Source organism: Stegostoma tigrinum, chromosome 7, assembly GCF_030684315.1.
Source record: "Stegostoma tigrinum isolate sSteTig4 chromosome 7, sSteTig4.hap1, whole genome shotgun sequence".
NCBI classification, from domain to species: domain Eukaryota; kingdom Metazoa; phylum Chordata; class Chondrichthyes; order Orectolobiformes; family Stegostomatidae; genus Stegostoma; species Stegostoma tigrinum.
In genome coordinates, this window is record NC_081360.1 from 37,256,059 (window position 1) to 37,270,076 (window position 14,018).

General features: G+C 37.8%; 1 protein-coding gene across 1 annotated transcript in view; it reads left to right on the forward strand.

Annotated features, from left to right (window-relative positions):
• col5a2b (collagen, type V, alpha 2b) overlaps window positions 1-14,018 on the forward strand; it is a 273,485-nt gene that overhangs the window by 105,790 nt on the left and 153,677 nt on the right. The window contains exons 2-6 of the mRNA XM_048534084.2: window positions 6,206-6,415; window positions 9,225-9,241; window positions 10,396-10,428; window positions 10,661-10,693; window positions 13,385-13,438. Of these exons, the coding sequence (XP_048390041.1) occupies window positions 6,206-6,415; window positions 9,225-9,241; window positions 10,396-10,428; window positions 10,661-10,693; window positions 13,385-13,438 (347 nt within the window). The remainder of the gene's footprint in view (window positions 1-6,205; window positions 6,416-9,224; window positions 9,242-10,395; window positions 10,429-10,660; window positions 10,694-13,384; window positions 13,439-14,018) is intronic.

Below are 14,018 nucleotides of genomic sequence, written 5' to 3' on the forward strand. Positions count from 1 at the left end.
GGCAATTGTAAGAAATTTGGATAAAGTCAGTGAGAATCGATAAAAATGAGATTCTTGACATTGAGAGAAAAAGTAGATCGATTATTCAGGGGAACAGGAAAATTCAGTCCCACTTCTCCAGAACAGTGAGCCAGCCTGCTCCTTTGGATCCGAACCATCTTACTGTTAACTTCCTAAAGCAACATGTACCCAATGTTTTGAGTGTAATAGACTTCCATGTGCTTTAGTAGCATTATCACATTTTCTATAGCTGAGATTTAATTCGTAAGTTACATTATAAGTCGGTTACACTGACCACGATCTAGAAATTCACAACGGTTACTTTTCATTTCTTTACATTTAATTGTATTTGTACTCAAATGTCCAAATATTTGCACAGGTAGAAGTATAGATTTAGAGGAAATTAGATAAAAGCCAACGGCCATACACTGGGATAGTCATACGCCCTAGCCTTTTATAAGTTGAGTTTTGGTTTTTTTTCATCACATGGTAGGTTCCACACTTTGTTCAATTTAATAAACACTTAATAAAACTAATTGAATCTTAATGTGAAGCCAGAAAGGCAGAAAATGAAATTGCTTATCCACATCTTTACTCCAAATGGGGAGTTTCACCTACTCAAATATATTTCAGAAATTCAATTATACACCTGCCCATGATTTTAATGATTGGAAGCTCTTGCTGCAGTGTGCATCTAGATTTCTAAACTGTAGGCACAGTATGTTAAGCCCCCCATCAGAAGTGCACACTTCTAAATATATCTCCTGATAAGTTTGCAAAATTCATGTTGAGGGTTCATTATACAGCAGTCATATTGTACTTGCAGTTCTGCGCTTAATATTTGTCATGACATCAGAAAATGAAACTGAAGGTTCGGAACATGTACAGAAAATTTCAATCTCTTTCCCATCTTGGCACTAAGCCATCATCCTGCTTTCCACGATCACATAGGAAAATTGGGAGAATGCATTGAATTTAAATCATGTTATCTGAGACAATGTCAGTTTGACCTTTTCCTTACTTTTATATCTGTCATGAAGACACATCTGTTAAAGAATTGGTTTCATAAGAGATAGGAAAACCTATTGCTTTAGTTAAACCAGAAATAGGGTTTGGAAAAATCCAATGCCAGGGTTCCCTCAGATCCAGTGATTTTACTCAGTCACTGAATGATAATTATCTATTTTGTGGCTCTAACAACAGGGTGAAACTGACATGCAGTAGGAGTGGGACATGTTATAGCGTGGTGGGATGTGGGAGCATTATCGTTTGCAGTGGAGTAAGGTACCTTTTCAAAAAAAATTGTCATGATATGTAGGCATTGCAAGCGAGGCCAGCATTTATTGCCCTTCCCTAACTGCCCAGAATGCAGTTAAGAGTCAAACACATTGCTATGAGTCTGGAGTCACATGCAAGCCAGACGAGGTAAAGTTGGCCATTGTTTTCCCACATTAGTGAACCAGATGGGTTTTACTGACAATAGATTCATGGTCATGATTAGACATTATGTTGAGTCCATCATCAGTCATGACTGGGTTTGAACATGAACATTATTCGGTTCTCTGTATTAACAGTCCAGCAATAATACCACTAGACTGTCACCTCCCACAAGGACATGTTATCTCGCAGTGATGCATGGAGACGTGTTAGCACACAATGTCACGTGGGAACAAAGTTGCAGAGTCATACAGCACAAAAGCAGACCCTTTGGTCCAAACAGTCCACATGTTATCATGTTTGCCATTGCTCTCTTGTCATTACCTATAGCTTAACAAAACCAATACTTTCAAATTAAACAACCCTCGGGCCAGCAGATGAATAACATGATGTTTTTTGGAATGTAAAGTTATCATTTTATATACAAACTACTTTTTGATTGTAGCATGTGAGATCCAATGCTGCTTATAAATTATGTAAAATCCAACTGTGGAAATTTTATTATCTTAGAACAAAGACACAGAATTGTAAAATAACACTAATTCCCAATCTAGGACCACAATTATGAACCCAGTAAAATGAATACCCTTTCATCTCCCTGCATTCCGTCTTCATCTGCGTCCGCTTTTCCCCCTAAATCATTATGTATTGCATTGGCTGACTGTCAGCTTACTTGGCTGAGTAGGTGGTTTGTGATGCAGAATGACACCCAAAAGCAAGGGATCATTTCCTACATCAGCTGAGGTTACCATGAAGGACTCTCCTCCTCAACCACTGTCACCCTCTAAGGTGTATTGATCTCAGGTGAAACCACTAGCCACCCCCTTTCTTTCTTTCTCTCTCTCTCTCTCTCTAGACGACATACTGATATCAAAGCTGGACTCTTGAGCCAGAGACCCAGGTAATGTCCAAATCCCACACCAACAGATGAATCCATTACCAACTGTAGGAAAACCCATCTGGTTTACTAATGTCCTTTAGGGAAGGAAACTGTCATCCTTATTTGTCTGGACTACACATGACTCCAGGCCAGGCCAATATGTTTGATTCTTAATGACCCTTTGAGGTAGGCAATAAATGCTGGCCTAAACGGGATGCCCTCATCTGTGAAGAATTTTTTTAAAAACTGAGAGAGCAGGACCATGGTCAACTGGGACTATGGCAACTTTGCCTTTTACCTATGGACTAGACATAGACTGTGAGACTGTTATCAACAGTTTAGTTCAATACTAACTGGAAAGCACGTATAAACTCTCAAAGTCTATCATACTGGACATATGGAACTTTTTGAAGAGGAAATTCCATTGAGATGAATATTATGCTAATGAATAATTGCATCCTTATGCATTTTCAAATGCTATTACTTCAAACATTTCAATCACTCATAAGATTAATTTCAGATTTTTTTTGGCCGTACTACTCAAAGCTGAAGCACTTGTGAACAACTACATGATTCAGCCTCTTATATCCTTCATTGCATGCTATGATTCAATGTCCTGAAAGAATGAGGAAAACAAAGCAGTTTTGTGGATTTGTTTTGGTAGCTTTAGTGAAATGCACTTAGAAACTTTTCTTCCCCTTAGTATGTGAAAAGCTGAACTCTTGACTTTGCGATCTTATTTGCAAAGAAGCACATGGCGTCTCTGGATGGAAAGCTGACAGTTTTAGATGAAACTTCATTTGTGTTCAGCTGTGAGTCTTACTTTCTATTGAAGACAAATGAATGGGACGTATGCCGTACACCCAAATTGAAGATTAACTGTACATTGTAAATCCTCAATCAGAGACAGCGTAAAACCACGCATTTCAATAATAACTTCACCATACAGAAACTAAGGCACCCTTCAACAAACTGTTATGTTGAGATTCCATAAAAAATACCCATTTATTTTGTCAACACAGACTATTCCCTCCAGAGTTTCAAAATCCATCAGAAACCTGAAACAGCTGGTACAGGAATTGAACCTGTAGTGTTGGTGTTACTCTGCATCACAGGCCAGCCACCCAGCCACTGAGCTAAGTAAACACCATCATGGATAGAAGATAGTGTAATGGAGTGTTCTTATACCTATTAATGTTTTAAAAAGGTAGAGTTCTTTTATAATTGGAAATCTTGGAGAGTTATTGACACCATTCCAATCCAAAAATACAACGATACCTTATCAACAATCGGATACTCATACTGAGACCAGGACCTCAACATTGAGATCACTTTCAGTATCAGAGGAACACAGAGCTCTTAGATTACAGGAGAGGGGGTTACAACTACAGTGAGGCATCAGTTTAAATCAGTGACTTCAAGGAGGCCAGATACCATGATAATGCAGTGCTTTGTTTCTGGTAGGGTCCCTCTGTTCAGACTACTTTTGGAAGTAACAGTATTTCAATATAGAAGTGCAATACATCAAAGGTTGTGCACAAAAGTCTGTCATTATATTTATTTAACTGATTTTTCTAATCAACCTGTTCGGAAATGTAATTACACACCTCTGGGCCAAGTGGGATTTGAATCCGGGCCTCATGGTCCAGGGTTAGGAACACTAACACTGCACTGCAAGAGGGGCCAAAAATGGAAGGGTGGAGTTTTGATTAATATTCCTGGGAGCCACGAGTGTTCCTTCACAGCAGGGTACATAGAGTGCAATGTAGAGCAGCTATGTGAACTAACCTTGTATGAGATCAACTAACGGGCTTGAACTGTTTGGAATTTATTTAGAGCAGAACTTGTTCAAGGTGGGCATCTCTGGAAGAGAAGTGCAATGAATTAAACATTTAAATGAAAGTAAAAATTTGTGGGTGCTAGAAGTCTGAAACAAGCACAGAAGATGTTGGAGAAAATCAATTGGTAGCATCTGTGGAGAGATTTGCAGTTAATGTTTTGAATCCAAAATGATTCTGCAGGACTTAAAGGGGTTGGAAAATGGTACTTTGTACGCTTTCAGTAGAGGTCAAGGGGAACAGGTGGTGTGGAGGCTCACTGTAAAAAAAAACACAAATGGGTTGCTGATTATGCTAAAAGAGAAATAGAGAAGTAATATGTAAGTTAATTTATGAATGGGAAAAAATAGGCCCACTCTACTGAGAGCCAAGTAAACAAAAACAACAAAAAGACCATGGGGTGAGGTGGGTGAGAGATAGAGTATGGCGCATGGAAGGAGCTGGTAATGTAAGAAAATTGGAGGACTGACATTGTGCAGTCAAGTGATAAAGTTGTGTAACTCAACCTATTAAGTCCCAGAGGCTCTTAAGTGCCCAAGAATAAAGTTAAGGTTGGACCTGAGAGGGTGGAGTGTGGTAAGTTCAGTGGGTGACATGTTTGACTGAATGTGGGGAGCAGAGAAGATGGCCTAGTCTCTTTTGTTTTGTTTGTATATTGAATGTGAGCACTGCGTGACAGGCCAGCATTTATACTCATCCCGACTTAATGGGTGTTTTGGAGGGGATTTTGTCAGTTGTGGTCTTTCTATGCATTGACTGCCCTTGTCCTTTAAGTGGTAAAAGTTAGGGGTTTGAACACACTCTAGCAGAAGACTTGATACATTCCAGTCTTGAATCTTGTAGATAGTAGACACTAACACCACCACATATAATGAATTAAGTATTGTAGGTGGATTAGGTGTCATCAACCAGGCTGCTTTTTTCCTGGATGGTATTAAGCTCCTTCTTTGGGGGGGCAGGGGGTGCTGTACTCATCCAGGCAAGTGGAGTGTATTCCATCATACACCTCACTTGTTCCTTGTAGATGGTTGATAAGCTTTGGGAAGGTGAGTTACTTTCCACAGTAGTTTTCAGCTCTTCCAGTTCAGTTTCTAGTCAATATAATCCCCAGAAGGCTGGTAGTGGAATATTTAGCAATTGTGATGCCATTGAACGTTAAGCTATGAGTGTTGGATGATTCTGCTTGGAGATGGTCATTGTTTGGCACTTTTGTGACAATAATGTTAGTTTCCATTTATCGGTACAAGCTTATGGACACAGACCGTTTCAGTATCTGGTAAGTCATGAATGGTTCTGAACATTGTGCAGTCATCATTAAATATCCCTACTTGGACTTTAGGATGGATGGAAGGCCATTGATGAAGTAACTGAAGATGGTTGGACTTAAGACATTATCCTGAATAATTTCTGCAGAGAGGTCCTGTGGCTGAGAGACCTCTCTCTCTTTCTTTGTCTCTCTCTCTCTCTCTTTTCTTGCCTATAACCCTCTGAGACAGAAAATCTGTCCACAGTCGGTTCAGCTGTTTCCACATTTGTTTTGAGGTATAAACATGTTGCAGCTTGCTCACTGCTGTGAGCACAAGCAGTTCTCAATTTGGGCACCCAGCCCTCTTAATAACCTTTACACACAGTTGTTAAGCAGAACCCATAAGAGATTATTTCATAAAATCTTACAAAATTTCACATTTGCACTATTCCATCTGATTATTCTCAATTTGAGAATTTGACAGCATTTCTGAAAATAAAGCACCATTTACCTATAGATCTGGTTTCTTTTTAGCAACAGATGGCCAAGTCAAGACAGTAATATCTTTCATCCTTCTCTCACGGTGGCTATTTCTAACAGTAAAGCTGACACTGTTTCTACTTACGTTATCCTTTTGACTTAGGCAATCAAAAGAATGTTGCATCTGTGGACTTCCCACAAAGTAAAACAGCATATTTAAACAATAATTAAACTCTTTCCTCCAGTACAGTTTTATGTCATATGTAATTTGTGTGAATTGTGAATTTTACAAGTAATTCCCTTTTTTTCTTCTGCTTTCATTAGATCCTTTAAGCTGCACCCAATATGGCAACTACTACCAAAACAAGGATGTCTGGAAACCAGAACCCTGTCAAATATGTGTGTGTGATGAAGGAATAACACTATGCGATGAAATCACATGTGAAGAACTTTATGACTGTGATAGGCCTATAATTCCATTTGGAGAATGCTGTCCTGTGTGTCAATCCAGTGAAACAGACCAGTATCCTGACAGTAAGTGACATGCATTGTTTCAAACCATCAAAATTATGAAGCATAATTCATCAATCACTGTTTGTATATGCATCTGAAAGAGTTATTATTAAGGAATGTCATCAGCATCACCGTCTAAAATTATATAATTTGCACTATAAGACCATAATACAGAGGAACATGAATTAGACCATTCAGCCCATGTAGTCTGCTCCACCATTCAATCAAGAACCTATCTGTCTCTGTCTTAAATATACTCAATGACCTACCCTCCACAGCCAGGAAACAGCTTATAATCGCTGTTGAATAAGACCTAACATCTAGATCCTTTTTATGGTCTCTGTTACAATGTCTAACGTGTCAATATAATCTGTGGCTAGATGCTAGCATGCAATAGGCTACCTTTTCAATATAAGAACCTCTTCTAGTTACACCAGTCAGAGTTTACCACCACCTCATTAGACCAATCGAGCCCTGTATGATAATTTAATATATGTTGAAAGAGGATGGTGGCAGCAGACATATCACATGGTGAGATGCAGGCTCAGTTTAGCTGCACATTCAACAATTGCCAATGGTAGTTTGCCACACTGGGGTTCTCCAACCACTGAAACTGAGTGGACTCTGGTTTTAGCCTGAGGAATGGCAAAATCTAGCAAGTGAACAGTTTGAATGATATTCCTCAAATACAAGCACGGATGTGGGAATTTCTCTCTATGATCAAGTTGATAGTGCAGATATGTTAAGTAGGCCTTTGTAACAAAACTTTATTAGAACGATTAGGGCTGATCCATCCATTTCTAGCTCCGTTACCATAAATACCACAGCCTTTCACTAGCCTTTACCATGGCTAGTAAAAATCTGTACATCTCAGATATAAAATTATTAACTGTGTTTTTTTGTGGATGAATGATCTACTTTTCTTCCAGTTCTTGTGTGAAACAGTGTTTCATAACTTTTCTCCTGCACATGCCTGGCTCTGATTTTACAGGGTATTCCTATGTTCTAGATGACAGCATTGGCAGAAGAAAGTTAGTTCATTGCTTGATCAATTGCTGTTAATTCTAAAATCTCAGCCTTCAATGTTCTTTGTTGTTTGCCACTTTTTTAAAAAAACAACCATATTTAGATCTGTTAGTTATTGGCCCAGAATAACCCAAAAGGTAGAACAGTTGAAAAAAAAGTAATACCTGGAAATTGTCAAATTGGATTTCCAGTTTGAAGTGTACAAGATGACTCAAGACAGCAGGTCTCATTTGCCGGATATTATAGCTTTTCCTGGTAGGAAATGACCATTTGCCACTATTTGGCTCATTCTCTTAACCTATCAATGCTACTAAATCCGGTTAATATTACTTGTGCCACCAATCTTGCCATCTTTGGCAAACTTTGATATATTGTACAATTTTCTATGTTGTTACCCAAGTCATGAATTTAAAAAAAGTGATTCAGTTGAAGTGCCAAGGTAAGTCCTTGTGAAAAGTATTAAGAAGGAATGATTTAACAGATCGAATTCTTTCAACCAAGTTCACAAAATATTAAAATAAAACATTTTTCAATGAGTTTTGCAATTTCTCAACAGATTTGTCACAATCTACAGATGAGCCAGCACACATTTGAAAGTGTTGTTGATTATATTAGTGGATGGATAGTTTAAAATGGTCATATGCCATTAGTCATCTGCAAATTTTATGAGGCCATTTTGTTCTGATCACCTTTAGATTACAGTTGCTAAATATATACTAATCATTAGCCTGGTATCTCTGGCTGAGGGGGTAAAGCATAAAAAGATGTTGAAATAGATATCACCTATCAGTATTTTTCATCTTTTAGCTGATTCCATACACCGTGGCTTTAAAATGCTTCTCAAGTGCGATCATGAATGATTGACAATCTGCAAATGTGGAATGTATCCAATCACTGATAACATTTTGTTTGTTCATACTGTAAAACAATTACAATACATTTTATGCTGCTTATACAGGCAGTTATGTTTAGGATAGCTTTCCAATATTTTATTGTTATATATTCAGCATTGGACCAGTTTTGTTTGCTCAATTTCTTCCGTTTGTTGTCTTTTGACATAGTTCTTCAGATAATTGTGTATCTCCCTTCACCTTCAGTCATTTAAACTACATATCCTTCTCAATATCCTCCATCTGAGGTGCCACGATGGCTCAGTGACAGCACTGCTGCTTCATAGCGCCAAGTAATCAATTCGATTCCACCTTCCCGCGACTTTGTGATAGTTTGCATATTCTCCTGTGTCTGCCTGAGTTATTCCCATGTTCAGGTTTCCTCCCACAGACCAAAGATGTGCAGGTAAGGAGGATTGCCCACGGAAAATCCAGGGTTACAGGGATAAGGTGGGAGAATGGGTCTGGGTGGGGTGTTCTTTGAAGTGTCTGTGCGGACTAAATGATCTGCTACTACACTGTAAGGATTCTATGGATCTATGCTTGTATCCCATTCTCTCAATCCCTTACCACAAACTACTCACCTATATCCACCACAAACTTGTCAGCACCTTCACTGCCTGTCCATCCCTACAGTCACCTCACTCTTTATACTCTATGCCCCTCCATACCCCTTCACTTGTCTTGACTCCCCTGTCTGCAGTTGATTCCATTCTTTTTCTTATTAATGCAATTCTCTGTGATGCATTTTTGCTGAATTTGTTGGCCAAATTCGAAAGCAAGTCTTAGACTTCAAATTTGCCTACTGAATGGCCAATCTAGTTTTAGAAGGCCACCCTGAGCAGTTTTGGGGGTTGTGAACATTGATAATTGTCAATATTTTTCTAACATAAGCCTTTCCTTTTCTTGTCCAGTTTCAAGAGGAGAAAAGGTAAGAAGCATTTTGTAAACACTTCTATATATGTTAAAAAAAAATAATTTTGGAATTGTTTTATGATAGTGATATGCAATGCCTGCTTTAAAATATTAGGAGTAAAATTTGTCTTGGAATATAGCCCAGAATTGGCAATGGTACATTGTTAGTGTGTTTTACCCTCTACCGTTGATGGAAATTAATATCAAGTTGGTTGTAAAATGAGGTTTGCTGGTGCTAATTTTATGCTACCATCCAAGGCAAATTTCAATCCAACATATTCTGATTTTCAGTTATTAAATTAATAGCCAAGATTCTATAAAGCAAATCAAATGCTTGCTGTTTTTGATAAAAATTATAAAGGGAATCAGGACAAGTTTGAGAAAAAAAAACAGATTTGAGGATTTCTTTTCTTTCTGCTAAAGTCATCTTTGTTCAGATATTGGGATATTCGCATTGATCATTTAGGGAGATAGTTTAGAGCTGTTACATTCTGTTAAGATCAACATTTGCTATGTTCACTGTTTTAGTAAGAAAATATCAAATATTAAAGCTATACACCATTTTCAACCTTTATTTCACCTTATTCCCACTGTTTTAAAAAGCTAGAGTGTTAGTGAAAAGGCACACATGGCCTGTAAGTAAAAGAAAAATGTAGTTGAAAGCGCACAAGCAAGAAGAACTCTCTAAGGTGACAAGCAGAAAAGGAAATGTCAGTGCTTAGGCCATGTGATTCGGGGTGAATAGCTACAGAGATCTGTTCTGGAGGGCAGCAGCAAGAAGGCTGCACCTAGATATGGTTGTATAACGGTGTCACTGAGTGATCACAGATAAGCTACAATAAAGGTTAGCGCACAACATGTGAGTGTAACAGACAACAACGGCGAATGCTTTGGCAGGAGAGCTAAACGCAGCAGTAGCAATAAAGAGATTGGTTCATGTTATTTTCTTGTGCTATTTTAGTTTAGACTATTAATGTAGAAATTGAGAGAAATAAGTAATAATGATTACTTAGGACAGCAGATCTTCAGCTTGATTTGTTAATATGGAGATTTAGGGTCACATGCGGTAATCTTTGTTTTGAATATAAGATGATAATTTAAAAATAATGTATTTGATGAAACAGATTGTAAAATGCTTCCAATCTGAAGTAATTCTGCTCTCTTCAATAGGGACAAAAAGGTGAACCAGGAGAAGTCCGCAGAGTAAGTGATCGAAAATTATTTATCTTCATCCTTTGTTTTAGGATAACCATTTGTATTTGCATTGGCTACAGCATATTTTTGAAGCTATCCCCTTCAGTGACTATATTTTGTATGTTATACTGCAAGATTGAGTAACTCCAATGAAAGTAAGAATTAAATGTATAACTGAGGCAGATGATACTACTTACCATCATTTTACAATTGCTGATTTGATACTTTTATTGCTTATCAGGTTGTTGGAATAAGAGGACCACCAGGTGCAGCAGTAAGTGATGCTTTGTTCTACCATAAGTAATCACGGAAAATCATGTGTGAAATTAAGTCTCAGCATTTATTTCCAGTAAGCAGATAAATTATTAACATGTTGAAAATTTCTGCTGAAATTTTAAAAAAAGGTGCAGTGCGATACTTACTTAATTTTGAGTTATGGAACAAGTAGTATTGGGATATGGAGTAAATGATATATTTTACTGCATGTAATCTTTTACGTCTAATAGAGCTAAATTACTTTAATCTTCTGTTGATGCTATGTAGTCTAGCAGATTTCCTGTTTAGATTGCTTGGTTCCTGCCTGACTCCAGCTGTAACCATGTTGTTTATCAGAGAACTCTGCCCGTTTTTCGACTCAGGCATGGACAGAGTAAGGATCATTGAAAAGCTATTGCACAGAAAGAGGTCACTTGGCCCATTATGTCTGTGGCAGCCAAAAAAAACCCAAGCCAACCAGCTTAATTGCACTGCTCAGCATTTGATCCATATCCCTGCATTAAGCGACACCTTTTATACTAGTCAAGTGTTCCCACCTCTTTTTTCTTTGCAGACCCCTTTCATTCTTTAGGTTTCAAGTAACCATTGCAAATTGAATCATTAGATAATGGAGTAAGGGAACCTCTGTTTTCTAAACATTTAAGTGAAGGCCAGGTAGACTTACAAAGCACCCAGTGACTTCTGGAATTTGACACTATACTGCATTTACACCTTATAGGTGTCAGTAAGACGACATTAGGACAGCATTTTACATCTCTCCTGAATTTTATTTCCATTGATGCCAGCCATTCCAACAAATTTCACCAACTCTCAGAACATAATAATCAGCACAGCAGCTTTCCGATTTGCCCCATTGGCTAATGGAGGATTATTTACATTGACGGTTTGAGTATAGGCTTGACCATAACTTCACTTTTGAAACCCAGTGCCATTTCAAGTACCCAGATGGCCGGTTGAACCTGTAAGAGAAAATCTCTTCTGCATGTAATACATGATCTGGTTATGGCCAGACGCTGGGTGATGTTCCCCAGTTTGTTATGATTCCAGATAGGATACCTCAAACTGACGAGCTCCATGGTGAGGATGGATGGACTGGCTCCCTTTTGTCAATCCCCCGCATTCTTAGTTGATTGCAACAAGATTAAATTTAAAATATTATCTTTATAGACCCAAATGAACTTATGTTTTAAAAGGTGACAATTTAGCCAATCTTTCTTGAATTAACAACAGCTTATTAGTTACTAAATGTGAAAAGAATTAGTATTTCACCACACACAGACACAGATTAGAAGTAAATTGTCCTATTTTCCTTTTTCAACTGATTTGCCGCACTCTGAGTGAGAAACTGTTTTTACCTGCAACGCAAGCCTGACTTACTGGGTAGCTTCTTGGCTCTGACCTTCACAGTGCACTGATGCTTAAATACAGGCTGGAGCAAGCAAGACTATTCAGTCTCATTAGTATATTCGAGTAGGTTTGAAACTGACTTTTTAATCCTTGTCTTTTATTTGACAAATGGGAGAAGCACATGCATTTCCAGTTTGAAATAGAATGCACAGGAAGAGGCTTGCTGTTGAGCAGGGATCCTTAGCCCCTAATTATCTTTATAGCCACAAGATATCACCGTTCAGTTTATTTGAAGTTTCTTTAACATTTGAGGTACTAAATTCCATTGGCTACTCTCTCCAGAAAGCCCTTCAACATACATCCACTGCCATTTTTGGCAGCAAGAGCCCTCTTTTTGAGGAACTCAGTTTGTAGTTACCAGTCGAAGATATCCCCAGTATTTTGGCGTTCCAACCATCACCATAACAATCTTTAAAGAATTCCTTTCAATGCATTGAAATGCTTGCACAGTTATCTGAGAAAAAAGGAAAGTGCTTGTCTATTACAAGAGATTTGCCTGACCTTTTCAGAAGCATTAAAATTGGGTATCTGGAATATTCATTTGGAACTTTCTGCAATATTTCAACCTATTAAAACATAAAGAGACTCATTGGCTATCTACTCACTGTAATAATGATAAAACAATTTGTATTAAGCATAGTATGCTAAAACGAATCTCATCAAACAGTTGATGTAGGGTTACTGGGTTATGTACAATTTTACCATAGCTGATATTTGATTGATCTCATGGGCATGGAGCCTGCAGACCATGTGTTATCTTAGTGTTAGATCATTAAATGAAAGCTTCCAAAGGACCATTAATCTGCAGCAGGATATTCAAAAATGTACAAACTTGCTCCATATGTAATGGAAATATAAAAGAATATGCATTAACTTAAACCAATGAGGGAGATAGGTAACATCTGTCAGAAATTATAAAAGAAGCCTTAATGGTGTAAATAGTTCATCTGCACTCCCTGGAAAATTAAAATATGAAGACTTCCAGAAAGGCTGGTAATTGTAATATGTTTGTGAGGAAACATCACTTCCATCCTTTGACACTCAAAATTCTCCTGTATGCGCATTTGTTTTGCATCATGTCTCAGCATATTGTGAACTAATTATTGAGAGAATAATTTGCTCTGCTTTGATCACAACTCATTATCATTGTACCATGCAACTGCCAGCTTGGCAGAAGCAAACCAAATTGTTGTTTGTCTTTTTCATCAATGCATTTTTTTGTAAATATAATTCCTAACACTGAATGTTTTTTTCACAAAAAATAATTTTGTCTACTTCATAGGGACCACCAGGCTCACAAGGATCAAGAGGCATAGAAGGGCCAAAAGGACCACCAGTGAGTAATGATAGGACATTCTTCAGTGACAGAATATATAGAGTATGTTATTTCTATCACAGCAACAGCCTGATCAGACAATACGATGGCTAATAGCTTGCTTGGAGATACAGGTGGGGTTAATTACATATTTAGTATGATACAATGAAATTGGACAGTGCAATTGTCCAAATGCATGACATTGGAAGAGTTCAAAAAGATATACAAAATCATTAAACATGAAAGTGGGGAGATAATTAATAACAGCATAAGAAGCAGAAGCAAAAGTGTACCATATGGCCTGTCATGCTTGATACTCCTCCTAATACAATATTGTCTCATTATTGGCTTCAACTCCAATTTCTCGCCCACTCCTCAAATTCCTTGAGACTCTGACAGACAAAAAAAAAGCCTGTCTCAACTTTCAACGTATTCAATGATGGAACATGCTCAACTTTCTGGGCAGACAATTCCAAAGAAATGCAACTCTTTGAGTGAAGAAATATCCTCCATCTCTGTTCTGAATGTAGATTCCCTTACCCTGAGACTGTTTGTCCAAGTCCTAGATTCTCAATTCAGCAAAATTGCAAAGTGGAAGACC